Raw genomic sequence first — 13797 nt, 5'->3', positions numbered from 1 at the left:
GTGTAAACGTCGGGGTTGTGGGGAGGTGGGCATGTGGGTCTGATGTGTAATGGGCAGCTGTCCTGAATGACCACAGGCTTATGAGGGTTGTTTAACTGAAATTCAACACTTTGGTGCTCTCTCCCTCATCACCATTTCCGAGGGCAGCTAGAAAAACCTGTCCCCCATTCTAATCCCTCCCTGGGTGCTGGTCTCAGTTCCTGCCATGTTTCTGATACTGCTCCCAGCTGGTGGCAGCCATGGCCTTCACAGTGGCTGACTGGGCTTTTCAGAAAGAGTTGGTTCCTCTTGGCCTTGTCTCCAGAGCTAGTGAGACAGAAGGACTTAGGGAAATGGCCCTTCCCTCCATGGTCCACAGGGGCGCCCCCAGGGTTGCCAAGTAGGAGGATCGCCCTGAACTAAGCTAGTGTTTGATCCCTCTTTAGAGAGAGAATAAATGAACAGTGCCTGACACGATGGCGCTGCTGTTACTGTTTGCGTGGACTATTTTATAGGTAGCAGGTAACATGCATGGAGATGAACACCACTGGGGGGCATTATTCCTTTGTCATCTATTTCCTACTTTATTAGTGGTAAAAAGATGGGTTTAAATTTACAAAAATGGGAAGAAATTAGTAGAGAAGATTGCTATGAGGATCTTTTTTTTTTGAATTTTATTTTTTTATACAGCAGGTTCTTATTAGTTACCATTTTATATATATTAGTGTATATGTTCAATCCCAATCCTCTCATATGAGGATCTTGTAATTGACACATTTTCTTAATTTTATCTGCATAAGCAGTGTTCGCCAGATGGTTTTTGCCCTTGTTCTACTGAAGTGACCAATTTTCTTCTCATTTTGAGTTCTACCTGGCAAAGCCACTTAAAAGCTGTTTGGCTGCCTGTGGGTTCTGCCATGAATCTGACTTTGGACCTTAGAATCCTCACCTGTAAAATGAGAGGTCAGATGACATAATGAGCAAGTTCTAAACTTCTGAAACTTTAAGAAAATATTTTTACCCTGGATAGCAAATATCCTTACAGTAAGCATCTGCTGGTTTGAGGCCTGGCTCTGTGCATGTCTGTCTGTCTGTGCCAGCGATCTGTGTGTCCGGTGGCCCAAGCTGTGCTCTGCTCCGCTCCAGGAAAGTCTGTGTGGCTTCTGGACACCACACCAAGGAGTGGCTCCACTGGGAGGACGCAGAGGGGATGGTCCCGCCAACGTTTTCGTTAAAGGTATTTACAATCCAGTGGACCATCAAATGGACCATCAAGGGCTAAGTCACTTTTGGGCAAGGCTAAGGTGGGGTGCGAGCTGTAGGGGTCTGACGACCAGGGTGCCTCCTTGCCACCTACCTGGGGTTCAGGCAGAGCATTCTGGGTGCCTCTGGGGGTCAGGCGTTACCGATGTTACTATTACGAGGAGAAATGAGGAGCAGGATGCACATTATTAGTTTTTAATTCACTTTAATAGTATAAACCTCTTTTAGGTAGTAGTATTAAGCCACAACAATAATGCCACATTGAAACAGCATTTAATAAAATGCATAAAGCTAATTCATGCACTGCAGTACTCTATATACAAACACAACAATGCAAATTCTTCGAGACTGAAGACATTGATTAGATATAAAATTCAGTTTAAAAAGAACATGCTGTTTTTTAAATGCCATCGCATAAACAAAGCTGATTTCAAGCTATACAGCTTTCAACAGATTTTAAACCTGGAATTAAAATGTGATGGCATAAACAATATTTTCTATATTGTGAAGGGCAGAGGTTACAGAAACGGTCCCAAAAATCTAACACCCAAATTTTCCTTTAACACACTTCTTTTAAAAGGGCTGGTAGTGCAGCTACATTTTAACAGACAGCTCCAAACTACAGGTAAAAACTATGGTTTGTACTATGAAAAATGTGCAGTTTTCAGTTATAAAACTAGTTGAACACTGGTTTACAAGATAATTGGGAGAACGGAGAGAGTGTAGAAAAATACTCCAGCACTTGAGTTGTGTGTGGCAGCAGCATTTGAATCCATGAGTGCTCTGGTTGTTAAAATGATAATTGAACTACACTTTCCTAAAAGAAAAGCCATTTTTAATGTAAAGACTACCATTTCTAAATGTTATCCAAGTGTTAAGCTTTATCACAGTCTGTCAATCGATAAATATTGCTGAGCCTTTTTTCCCAGCATTTCAGAATTATTATTGGCCTCTTAACTGAAAGTATAGCTGGGCATTAAAAATATCTCAGACATTCCTCACCCCCAAGATACTTTTTTTAAACTCACAGTTTAATTATTCTTAGATTACAGTTAAAGTAAATAGCCCCAAAGGAAAACTTTTAAAATTCATTTAGAGACTGTCAGGCTTCCACTTGTGTTTTAACTGGAGAGCCATGTTCAATAGTGTGATTGTCACGACAGGTAAGGACATGGGAAAGGTCGAACAATCACTGTGGGATGAGGCCAGTGAAGTAGCAGGAGCTTTCGTCACATCAAAGCTATGGGAAGCTGAAGGCTAAACGACCCACCATCTCACAAAAGGCACCGAGTACTGTGGTCTCAATGAAGTATTTTCAAACATTTCAGTAAGCTTATTTAAAAAAAAAAGTAACCTGTGGATTACGTGAGTTTTTGCAGTTATCCAGTGATTTCTTTCAGCAGGCCAGCTTTCCACCTTCCCACCATTCAGGTCTCTGCTTACCAGGTGCATGAGCAACTAGTGTATCTCAGTTTAAAGCCCGATTAATGGGGAAAATTCCTCAGAATAGACCTGGACAAGGAAAATTTGGCATTTGTAGCTTTAAGGGTATATACATCTGTATAAAAATGCAATTTTTATCTGAAATTTAAAAATTTTAGAATCATAGTTTATAGAAAGGAATAAGGTCAGTGGATTTCATTCACATGCTATACAGTTAGTTAGAGAATTTAAGATTTGTAATTTATATACCATAGAAATCAGCCATCAACATTCATGCTTCCTAGAGAATAGAAAGCAATGTTATCCTCCCAGGGCCTTTCTGTCTGGAACTTGCCCTGGTGCAGAGTGGACATTGACCTCAGGGCCTTTCCCAGCCAGGCTCACCCAAAGGAAAATGGAGTTAAAGTCTCAGCAAATCCATCCTGCTGAGGGACCACGGAACACCCACATCAATTTACTGTAGAAATTCTATCATAGATTCTCTGTAAAACAAAAGGAAAGTCTGGATACGTGGCTACATGTCTGTATACATAATATACATCTATGTACACATACGCTATATACACTGTACATACAGAGAAGGTATAAACACATGTACATTCAGTCAGTCACACAAGCCTATATAAATCTGTACACACACAATGCCGCCGAAGGGACCCCAGGGCTGAACACACAGAAGTGCCCGCTGGTGGGAGGCACAGGTGAGGAGGCCCAGGACTCTGTGTACAAAAGACTCATCCCACTCTGTCATAATGAGGGGCTAGCTTTGCAAATTTACATCAAAGTTAAGACATTTTCCAAGAGCCGCACAATCTATGGAGAATGGAAGTGGGACAGTGAAGGATGTGGGTGTGTGCCCTGCTTTCTCCTGCCTTTCCAGGCTTTGAAGGGCACCATCCTCCAAAATAAAGGTGAGCATCAGAAGATGCTGCCTTTCATGACCTGGACTCAGAAGAGTTGTAATGTCACCTTCAGCCCCATTGCACATAAGGCCACTTCCACTGGAAAGTGGGCAACGCGCTTCCAGGCTCTAATCTGATCAGGCCCTGGAACTTGGATCCCCAGCCAAAGGCTGCTTGTCAGGCAGAGGGCAGGGCTGGGAGCAAGACTGCTCTGCTTGGTGTTCCCTCAGAGGATCAGGATGAGAGCACTAGGTACGACGAGAGCCCTTCTAGTTCTTGGCTCCCCCCAAACAAGCCAGAGGAGAGCCAGTATGCAGCGTGGCTACAGCCCTGTGCCCCAGCGAGGTGCTGCCGCCGCATCGCTCAGAGAGCCCATGGGTAGCCATGTCCACTGCCAGCACCTCGGGAGAGAGTCTGCATTTAATACTGACGCCGACAGGCTAGAAACGATCCCTCTTGAGGGCAATTACATAGCATCTTACAAGTGACTACACCTGAAATTAAATATAAAAACCCAAACAACAAAAGAACCCTGACCACAGCCTCATGGCAGAGGTTTAGACAATAAATAAGGCAGCCTCCCCGCCCCACCCCAAACACACACACACACAAATCAGAAGGGTGGTAACATACTTGCTTAAAAATACTTTCAAGGAATAACATGGAAAATATTTGCTTGAGTAATTTGGTCTTTTTCTACGTCTCTTCCGGTCCTGTTTTATGATAATATGAACTCCACAAATTTCTATACATAACTGTCCAACATTATCTGAAATACCGATGGAAAAGAGCCCACTTCATCAAGAAGCAGTGGTGTACGTCTGTCCCCACCTCCCTTAGGTACTCTCCTCACAGAGGGAGGGGTGGCTGGGCCAGGATTCTCGTGGCAAAGAATCCTGATCCTGGCTTATTTCACTCGGATGCAGACTACTCAGGGCTGGTCTCACTTCACTAAATCAGAGTTTCACAGGCTACTAACAAGGGTTAAAAGCCTGGTGAAAGTTGAGCCCAAATATTTACTTGAAATCTCTTTAAATAATTCTTGACTCTGGGCTGCTTTTAACCAGTTTGACAAGAGAGAATGGACCTGCTGTCAAAGGCTTGAGATGATCTGGAGCGGCGAGAATTCAGGTGGCGTGGAGCTGATTTTTAAGGAAAAGGCCACTTCAAAGTAAGGCCAAGGGGATCTAGGAAACTAATGAGGAGTGTTCAAATCCCAAAATGGTCCACTAGAATCAGCCATCAGCAGCGAAGGGACTCAGGGAGCAGGACCGGCTTAGAATCGGCTTTTCTCCCGGGCTGTCCTGCTGGAGTGGGGCATGTGCTTATCCAGGTGTTCACTGTCTCCCTGCTGGTACCACCTTCTGTTCCCAGCACAGACTTCAGTTTAGGTCTTGGCTAAGCTGCCCTCATACCTTAAAGCAACCTGAGTGTAAAAGCCTCACAACCACAGGACGCCCCCAGGGCCCAGGGCAGCCGGCCAGTGCCGACCTTTTCACCATTACCGAGAACTCAGACCTGAAAGATGTGACACAATACGTGTTCCCAGGGAGCTGCTACAGGATCAACAGACATGCTTACATCCAGTCCCAGGGAGCTGCTACAGGATCAGCAGACATGCTTACATCCGAAGTCAAAAGAACAGAAAAATAGGCAACTCGCTATGTAAGATGCACACAAGTGCTATAAAATGCCCTCTGCGAAAATCCTTAGCCACTTTTTGCCTTAATTTTGAAACTGAAATCACTTCAAAGTTAGAAAACCAAAAATTTAAGCTGTCAAAATTAAATCCTTCCCATCATTTTATAACGGGTACCCCCACTATTCTCCAAAATTTGCTCCCAAGGCATGAACAATAAATGATATAATCAGATCCAAACAGGAATTTCCAAGTTGGAGACACTGTTCCCACTAATTCCCACTAATGACTTCCATCAGTGCCGCCGACAACTTCGGAATAGGGTCCCGTCTTGCCGTGAGCCCGTGGCGGCAGCCCAGCACCCACGCGCAGCACACGAAGCACCCACCTTGCTCTCCTCAGCTTTACACGGCCGTGGATGCCTGGAGGCAGGGGAGTGTGTGCACTGGGGTCTTTTGGGGTATCATCTGATCAAAAGGTTCAAGAAATACAAGTTTAGCCTCACACTGTATTTTCTTAATCTGGGCTACACAGAAAGAAAGTACAGGTACCTGACGCAGCCTTGCTACTTTGCCCAAATGGAAATGTGTGCTGCTTCTTCACAACCAGGGGAACTATGGGCGCTTTTCTCCGGCTAAACTTCCCAATAACCGCATTCTGTTCTTGTAAACGATGGTCGCTATCACTTACAAGGAGAAAGAAGATGATAACTTTGGGGATTAAAGGTTTTTAAGGAGCAGGCAGCCTGCTTCTGCATCCATCATCTAAAACGCTCCAGAGTCTGTCTGCTGGCGCAACCCGGGGGAACCCAAGTGCGTGGTGTGCCAGGATCACTGAGAGACCTGCCGACAGAGGTGCTGAGCCTGGAGACACTGAGAAACATGCCACTCAGCTCCACCACAGCTGCTGCCTGGGCAGGCAGCAAGACCCGCACCACCGTCCACCTCCCACCTCCCAGTTCTGACCGAAGTGCAGGAACACAGGCCCTTCCCGAGGGGCATTTGGGATGGAGACTGCTGAGAAGGGAGCCCTCGCACTCCTCCACCTGAAAACCATGCAACCACCCCACACTGTAGTCGGGAGGGTTCAGAATGCCCACCTTGCACTTTTTGGTCATAACGCTCCAACTGCTGTTGAATGGTGGAGGTGATTCGGGGATGTTTTCAGTTGCTGCAGGAATTGGCAGTTAACGTCTGACTGGTTTAATCCAATTCTGAGAACCAGTCACCAGAAGAGCCCCGAGTTCAGAGGAGCCTGCAGATGCCCGTCACAGACCAGGACCAGAGGTCAGGGAACCCGACAAGCATCAGCTCTGGCTGAGGAAGCTTTGAATTCGGATCTCCACGATTGTGCCACCACACTCCCCCTGACTGCACGTACAGATAAGCTGCATCTTCATTCATTCCCGGGAATTTAGCTCTACACCAGCAATATGTGCGTACAGTTAGGAATGACGCCTTCCTTCCTTAAGCATAAATGATTGTCTCCTGTAACCCTATTGCATTTTCACAGAAATCATTAGTATTTCGGCAAAAGACATACACAATTTTCCATTTGCCCTGCACATAGGCAAGATGTTGCTAACATTACACATTGATAAGAAGTGCTTAGAAAGTGCTAATATCATTACCCTGGTAATTAGTAGCTATTAATTCCAAGGACATTTTTAATATTTACACATACTGTTCTCTTAGGTTCTTTTTAGTTTTAACTAGTCTCTGACATTATAAAACTTTCCTTTTGTTTTTTGCCCTTTGAGAATTTCTAAATAAAAACTGAGATAAAAGATTGTTCCAAAATCTGCTGCTTCATCAAAAGGCGTTAAAACATTTCTTATGGCAGGAAAGGATCCTACTAGTCTTTTAGTTGCTACTGTCTGGGATTAACAGATAAGAAGAAACCAGGTAGGAAATAGCTAAGATACTGGAAATATTTGCACATACCAAAATACCACTACTTTATTTTCTTTGTATTTGAGCGGTCCTGGGCGGATCCTGTGCTCCTCGGCAGGTATGAGGTGTGCGCTATAGGCTGGCTCCGGTGATCTGGCCGTTATACTCCGCTGTCTCCATCTTGAGGATGTAGGGGATTATGCTGTCTATTGAAACATTGCCGATGAGACCAGTAAAAAAAAGTTCTTCTGTTATGTTGGAGCTCATCAGCCTGAGTGCTGGCAGGCGGACGAGAATCCGGGCCAACCTGTAAGAGGAAGAGTCATTAGAGAAAGGGGGGTTCGCTGCACTTCAGACTTCACCGCGGATAGGCTCCCAAGGGCCCTGTCTGCACTGCTCGGAATTGAACCAAACAAACACATTCACTGTCCACCCTTGCTTTTCTGATTTCAACAGTTCCTCTTGTAGGAGTTTATCATGAATGCAAAGATTATGTACAGATATGTTCCCTTCATTGTTTATAACAACTCTCCTCAGCCCCACCAAAAAGAAAAATCTGGAAACCTGTCAGTGGAGGGTAGGTTAAAATAAAGTATGGTATCTCCATATAATGAATCACTACATACTCATTAAAGAGGATAATAAAGGTCTATATTCATTGATAATAATTCCATGACATATAGCTTAATAAAAACTTAAAAGGAGGATGTGAGGGCTTCCCTGGTGGTGCAGTGGTTAAGAATCCGCCTGCCAATGCAGGGGACATGGGTTCGAGCCCTGGTCCAGGAAGATCCCACATGCCGCAGAGCAACTAAGCCCGTGTGCCACAACTTCTGAGCCCACGAGCCACAACTACTGAAGCCTGCGCGCCTAGAGCCTGTGCTCCGCAACAAGAGAAGTCACCGCAATGAGAAGCCTGCGCACCGCAACGAAGGGTAGCCTCCGCTCACCGCAACTAGAGAAAGCCAACGCGCAGCAGCGAAGACTCAACGCACCCAAAAAAAAAAAAAAAGGATGTGAAACAGCAAGTACAGCGTGACCTCACTTGCGTATATTCATTTGTATGTATGTGTGTAAATAAAGTACTTGGAAGGATGGTCACCAGCATGCTAATGGTTGACCTCTGGGTATTGGGATTTGAAGTGATTATATCAATTAAAACTTTTTCTATATTGCTCTAATTCCCAGTGTTCTTTTAGCATTGTAATTAAAAATAAAGCAATAAGATTTTTATTTGGAAGGAACCCCGGGAGGGCACTCCATGACCCTGTCCTGGCAGGTCACTGGACACTATCTGAAGGATCTTGTGGATGGGCCATTTCCACAGCCAGCACCCAGACTGGTGGGCGCCAGGACGCAAACTGCAGGGCCAGCCCAATCTTGAAATGACTGACATTTTCATAAGTAGGGAAATGATGAAATTATGGCATCTCCTTAGCCATGGAAAATGATTTAGAAGAATATATACATGCTCACTGAATATTAAGTGAAAAAAAGGTCATGAAACCTTATTTTCTATTTTCTGATTCCAGTTGCACATACTAAGAAATTACTGGAAGTAAATACATAAAATGTTAACAAGTCTCCCTGGGAAGTGGTATTTACAAAGAGCTAAAAGTTTTCTTTTTGCTTTCCAGAATGTTCTGATTTTTTTCTACAGTGAACGTTATTTTTAAAAGGGGAAAATATATTTGTATTATGAAAGCAGTATTCCAGCACCATCATCCATTTGCCCAGCCACGGTGTCTGGCAGGGCACCCAAAGGTGCCAAGGGGCCGACAGGCTGAAGGGTCTCGGGAAGTCGGCAAAGGCCAGTCAGGGAGCACATCTAGCTGGGCCTTAGACGCTGGCTAAGGTTCCTATCAGCAGAGATGCAAAGGCTGGGAGAGGATTTCAGGAGGAACAAACAGCATGAGAAAAGGCCTAAGGATGGTACAGACTAAAGCAATGACTGTATAAACAGGACGCAACCATTCTAGGGCCTTTTCTTTGGGAACTGAGTGTTTGTGAGTGCTATGAGAGAGTCCCCCTGCTCTCATTTCTGGCCCCAAATCACCTACCTGGCTTGCCCTCTTCTCCCCCAGGGTCCCTGACTGGACCAGGAGTAGTGACTCAGGATTTTTTCAGAAACATGTACTTTCAAAGGCCAGAGAGCTGCCATCGTCAAGGCAATTCTCGTGTGCTGGGGCTCTGCCAGCAGCCCCAGAGGAGCCTTTTCAGCCTCTTGTGGCCACAGGTGCTGTGTGGATTGGGCCCAGAGCCTCCTTGGGGGACAGCACGCCCACACGCCTGGGTGTACGTATGATCTCTGGTGTGGGTGTGTTACTTGACAGTCCCACTTTGTATGCGTTGAGGCTGAAGCCATTCTAGATTCATTGTGAGGTCTTCAGTGATTCCAGTAGAAAATGGATCCTGCTTTGGCAAAAGCTGTGTCTGGCCATGGTGGTGTGCCTAAAGCAGAGGCAGGCTCTCTGCCGGCCGGGCCCGCCAGAGGCCCCCAGTCACACCAGAGAAACTGTCCCCCTGGGGCTGGGGCATCTCAGGCCCACAGGGCATCTACTGACTGAGGGTCTGTCTGTGCAGAGGACATGATCGGGGGAAGGTGGGGAGGGAAACACTATGCTTGACAGGCCCCAGAAGTTCACATAGCCTCCAGTGGGTCAGAAGAGGTCACGAGGAAAGAGCTCTTCCACTCCTCAGCCGGAGGGAAAGCCTGCCAGCACATTCTGTCCTATTTCAGAACAACTTTCCTGGTCAAAGCTGCATGAGAAAGGCATACAGATAACATTTTTTTCCTGCTGCCCAAACATTATAAATTTTCACCCAAATAAAGGAACTTGAAAAAAATCAGTTTATGTGAGGATTAAATTACTACTTTGTCCAACCCAGTCACTCTTTCTAGGGGTCAGATTTGGCTTCTGTCAAGGAAACACTTTTTGTCTAGCACCGCCTCCTCAGTGAATGCGGGCAGAAGGGCAGAGCTGCCGACTGTTCTGGACGAGCGGAGTCTCCGTGAGAACTCATCTCACACACAACATCAGCCCCAGAGGAGATCACGGCTCCCAGCCCCTCAAAGAGCAACAACCCAAGGTCTCACCCAGTCACCCAGCAACACTGGGATGGCCTGGGACTCCTGACCCTCCCCACTCCATTATCAGCCGTAAAATGCAAGAATTAAAGTGTGATCAAACGGAGGCTCTACCAGGCTGCCAGAAATGGGAAGGCCAATGTAACTGATATCTGCAGCTACAGACCCAGCCTCGCCCCCATCTTGCCCGTGCGCCTCACCGGTAGGTGTCTTCCGAGTAGGTTTTCTGAACATAGTCCTGCAACTCCATCTGTGCCTTTTCTTGGAATTTTTCAATCTGGCTTGTGCTGGTCAAACCTGGATGATCTGAAAAAATAAAAGTACCCCAAATTGTCTTCTGTATTTGGAAAGCCTCATTTGCAGACTTCTCAGTACTTATTTTTAGTAAAACTTCTGACAAATTTCTCAAGTGCAATAGATTGAGCTCTGAAGGCTGGTCTAGTTTGGATACTCTTGCTAGAACACTGGCTCTTCCTCTGTGCTCTGCCAAGACCTGAAGGTTCCCAGGAGAAGTGCGGCCCCTGGGTGCTCACATCAGCCTCAGCAGCCCCAATGGGGCTGGTTCTAGACCTGTGGCTTCCTTCCTTACTCCAGACAACATATACCACATGAAATTAGAAATTATCATCTGCTCTCTAGATATTTAATCACATAGCGTCTCCCATTTTTATTAGCTATTTTGTTATTCATGAGTAGGGGGCCGGGGCAGTGGGACAGAGAGGTTAAGCTGGGTCCACCCCTGCTGTCGAGGACAACAGTCACCAAATGGCCTCTCAGGAGGCTCAGAGGGAACAGCTGACGGGGAGTGAGTGAGGCCAGCCCGGTCGACTCTTACTTTCCACCAACAGTCCTGCTGCCTCTTCTTCATCTGCTGTGACCACACCTTTTGGCATGCCCTGCAGCTGCTGCTGCTACTGCCCTACAGAGACTGTGGGTAAACTTGTGCAGTTTCAATCTGTACTGGATTATAAGTGCTAACATACCTAAAAATTAGCAAAAAGCAAAACAAAACAAATCAAAACAAAAAAAGGACACTGGGTGGTAGTATAGTCATCTCTCGGTATCTACAGGGGATTGCTTCCAGGAACCCCCCATGGATACCAAATCCACTGATGCTCATGTCCTTTACGTTAAATGGCATATAGTATTTGCATATAACCTACACATCTTTCCGTATAATTTTTTTTTTTTCCGTATAATTTTAAATCACCTCTAGATTACTTCTAATACCTAATACATTATAAATGCTATGTAAATAGTTGTACCTAGTTGCTGGTGCATGGCAAAATAAATTTTGCTTTTTGGAACTCCTGGAATATATTTTTCCTTGAATATTTTTGATTCACGGTTGGTTGAATCCACTGATACGGAACCCATGGATACAGAGGGCCAAATGTGTACTCAATTTTGTTTGCCGTAGTCTTATTTGGCCAATGGCTTAGTTAGGATACAGATGGTATCTATTTAGCATATGAAGTTACCCGGCACTACAGCATATTTCTTTGGGAATATAAAGACAGGACTTTAAAAGAATGTTATGTATTTATATTAGCTAGCAAAGCACACATATTATGGGAACATTCAGTCACACAGTGTGGCAGGGCTCTCTCTACACTGCTGACAACCTGACAAACATGCTCATGTTCAGAAATATCGGTAGACACAGGTGGAAAGCCGTCGCTGAGTGACCGTGACCACTGCATATCTTACCGGGGCTAAAGAGAACTATAGCTTTAAGGTATGCATACTCATAGCCGTCTATATCCAGCTTCGCCATACTGTTGCAGAACTCCTGCAGCTTCCAGATGTGCTCCATGACTTGCTTTATCCGGTCGCCAGAAAGTTTATCTAGAAATCAACATCACAGATCCTCTGAGAAAGGCTAATAAGAGCAATAACATGAGCTTCTTTGAGGGGCCACAGATTGAAAAAAATGAGAGAATAATTTCACTTTTAAATGAAAAACCAGTTATTTCAAGAGCCTCATTTTCCAGTTATAGGTGAAGTGACAACAGGCACCCAGAGTCCACTCTGTTAATATTCTGCCTCAGTAACGACCTCCGAGACCAGTGATTCTCCCCGACCCCACCCTGGGCAGCACCTTTGGCCTGCGAGTGCTGAAGGCCCACATGCCAGTTCTTATCAAGGTCAATTCTTTGCAAGTCTCTGCAGGCACTGAATAAATATTTGCCAACCTGAACACGTTGGCATTTTTTAGTTGTCAAAATAATTTTATCCGTTGTCTGATTTAGTCTTCATGACAGTATCTTGCTGAAGGCAGTATTATTATATTCAGTTAAAAACAAAACTAAAGCTCATTTGCGAACAAACCTAAAATTCAATAAAATGTTACAGGGTTTTAAAAATCACCATTATATAACTATTCCAAAGGAATAACTAGAAAAATGAAGGTGTGACTAGGTGACTTACACTCCTAAGTCTCAAACACTGGGATGCGTGATTAAAAGAGCAATTCAACTCCACCTCAGACACAAGTGTGATCTGCAGGGATAGTCTAGACCCTGGGCAGCGTGGGCTCCCTCGACAGTGTCTTCAGCGTGCCGCGGATCTGCAGCTTGTGGAGACCCCCCCCGGCTACTCCCCAGTCCTGATACAGCTGGGACCTGACCACCCGATGTCAGGTGGTTGCACAGATCTCATAATAAGAGACTCACCTGTTCATTCACGCCCTGGACTAGGGGGTCACATGACCCAGGTCTGTGCCCCAGTCCCCAGCTCTTCCACTTGCTGCTTTATCCCGGGCAAGCCAGGGACCTTACTGGGACCTGGTCTTCCCATATGTAACCCTGACATAACAGTTTCTACTTTACAGGGTTGTGAGGATTTGTGAGATACATGAAAGGGCAACCTGTCAATGAAGTTGAAAACAGAAGCTGTGACTGTTCTGAAAACATCACTCAATGTCTGTATGTTGGAAATCAGCACCTTTTCCCAATTATTTTTTTCCTTTCCTCTTCATTATATGAAAAGAAGGCAGTCGGGTAGAAATTTAAACATTCTGACGGGTAAGGGGCGCTGTGGGACACAGGCTTGGCTAAGCGGCGGGCCAGCCGAGACCGAGCCGTCCTTGCCCGCAGCCCCCGCCCTACCTTCCTGGATGCTGTTCTGCAGGTGGTTGACGATGGCGGCCAGGATGGTGGAGAGGCTCATGACCTGGGCGCACTGGGCCAGGCCGAGGGTGAAGAGCTCGTTCCAGCAGGCCCGCACCAGGCTGGTGTTGCAGTCCTGCCTGGGGACACAGAGGCGTGGTGGGTGCAGGGGCCGGTGGCACTCCTCCAAGCCCCCGCGTGTCCCAAACAAGTCATGTCACCATGTATTTGCCGAAGGCCTATGGAATGCCCAGGATTGTTCTCCACAAACACCACTGTCCGTGACTGCCTTAACTGAAGTCCCTCTGAGGAGAAACTATTCCCTTAACAGCCCCGGTGTGGTTCTGTCACAAGAGGCTGCAGCGATCAAAGGACTGAGAGCCGAGGGTGGGCTCCGAAAGGTAGAGACACACCCAGCCTGCCAGGGAGGAGCTGGGGCTGCAGCAGGGAGGAGGGGGGAATCTACACTCAGGACAGCGCG

The 13797-nt window shown here is 46.0% G+C and overlaps 2 protein-coding genes across 13 annotated transcripts in view; one reads left to right on the top strand and one right to left on the bottom strand.

Moving 5' to 3' along the window:
* MRPS25 (mitochondrial ribosomal protein S25) overlaps positions 1-13797 on the top strand; it is a 70048-nt gene that overhangs the window by 16148 nt on the left and 40103 nt on the right. Inside the window, exons 4-5 of one of the 9 annotated variants that reach the window (XM_057555464.1) lie at positions 1126-1216; positions 7878-8042. In XM_057555464.1, the coding sequence (XP_057411447.1) occupies positions 1126-1216; positions 7878-7955 (169 nt within the window). In that variant the 3' untranslated portion in view covers positions 7956-8042. Of the gene's footprint in view, positions 1-1079; positions 1217-4654; positions 5167-6393; positions 6644-7877; positions 8043-13797 lie in introns of those variants that run through there. The other 8 variants (XM_057555463.1, XM_007192630.3, XM_007192625.3 and 5 more) reach the window with 8 other exon arrangements.
* Positions 7251-13797, bottom strand: part of NR2C2 (nuclear receptor subfamily 2 group C member 2) — an 89945-nt gene continuing 83398 nt past the window's right edge. For 2 of the 4 annotated variants that reach the window (XM_057555459.1, XM_057555460.1), the window contains 4 exons: positions 13317-13456; positions 11917-12054; positions 10407-10512; positions 7251-7425 (listed from right to left, as the gene is read on the bottom strand). In XM_057555459.1, coding sequence (XP_057411442.1) covers positions 7251-7425; positions 10407-10512; positions 11917-12054; positions 13317-13456 — 559 coding nt within the window. Of the gene's footprint in view, positions 7426-10406; positions 10513-10534; positions 11190-11916; positions 12055-13316; positions 13457-13797 lie in introns of those variants that run through there. The other 2 variants (XR_009009581.1, XM_057555461.1) reach the window with 2 other exon arrangements.

Source organism: Balaenoptera acutorostrata, chromosome 10, assembly GCF_949987535.1.
Source record: "Balaenoptera acutorostrata chromosome 10, mBalAcu1.1, whole genome shotgun sequence".
NCBI lineage: Eukaryota > Metazoa > Chordata > Mammalia > Artiodactyla > Balaenopteridae > Balaenoptera > Balaenoptera acutorostrata.
Note: the sequence above shows the minus strand (reverse complement) of the source record. Positions and strands in the feature narration are given on the sequence as shown.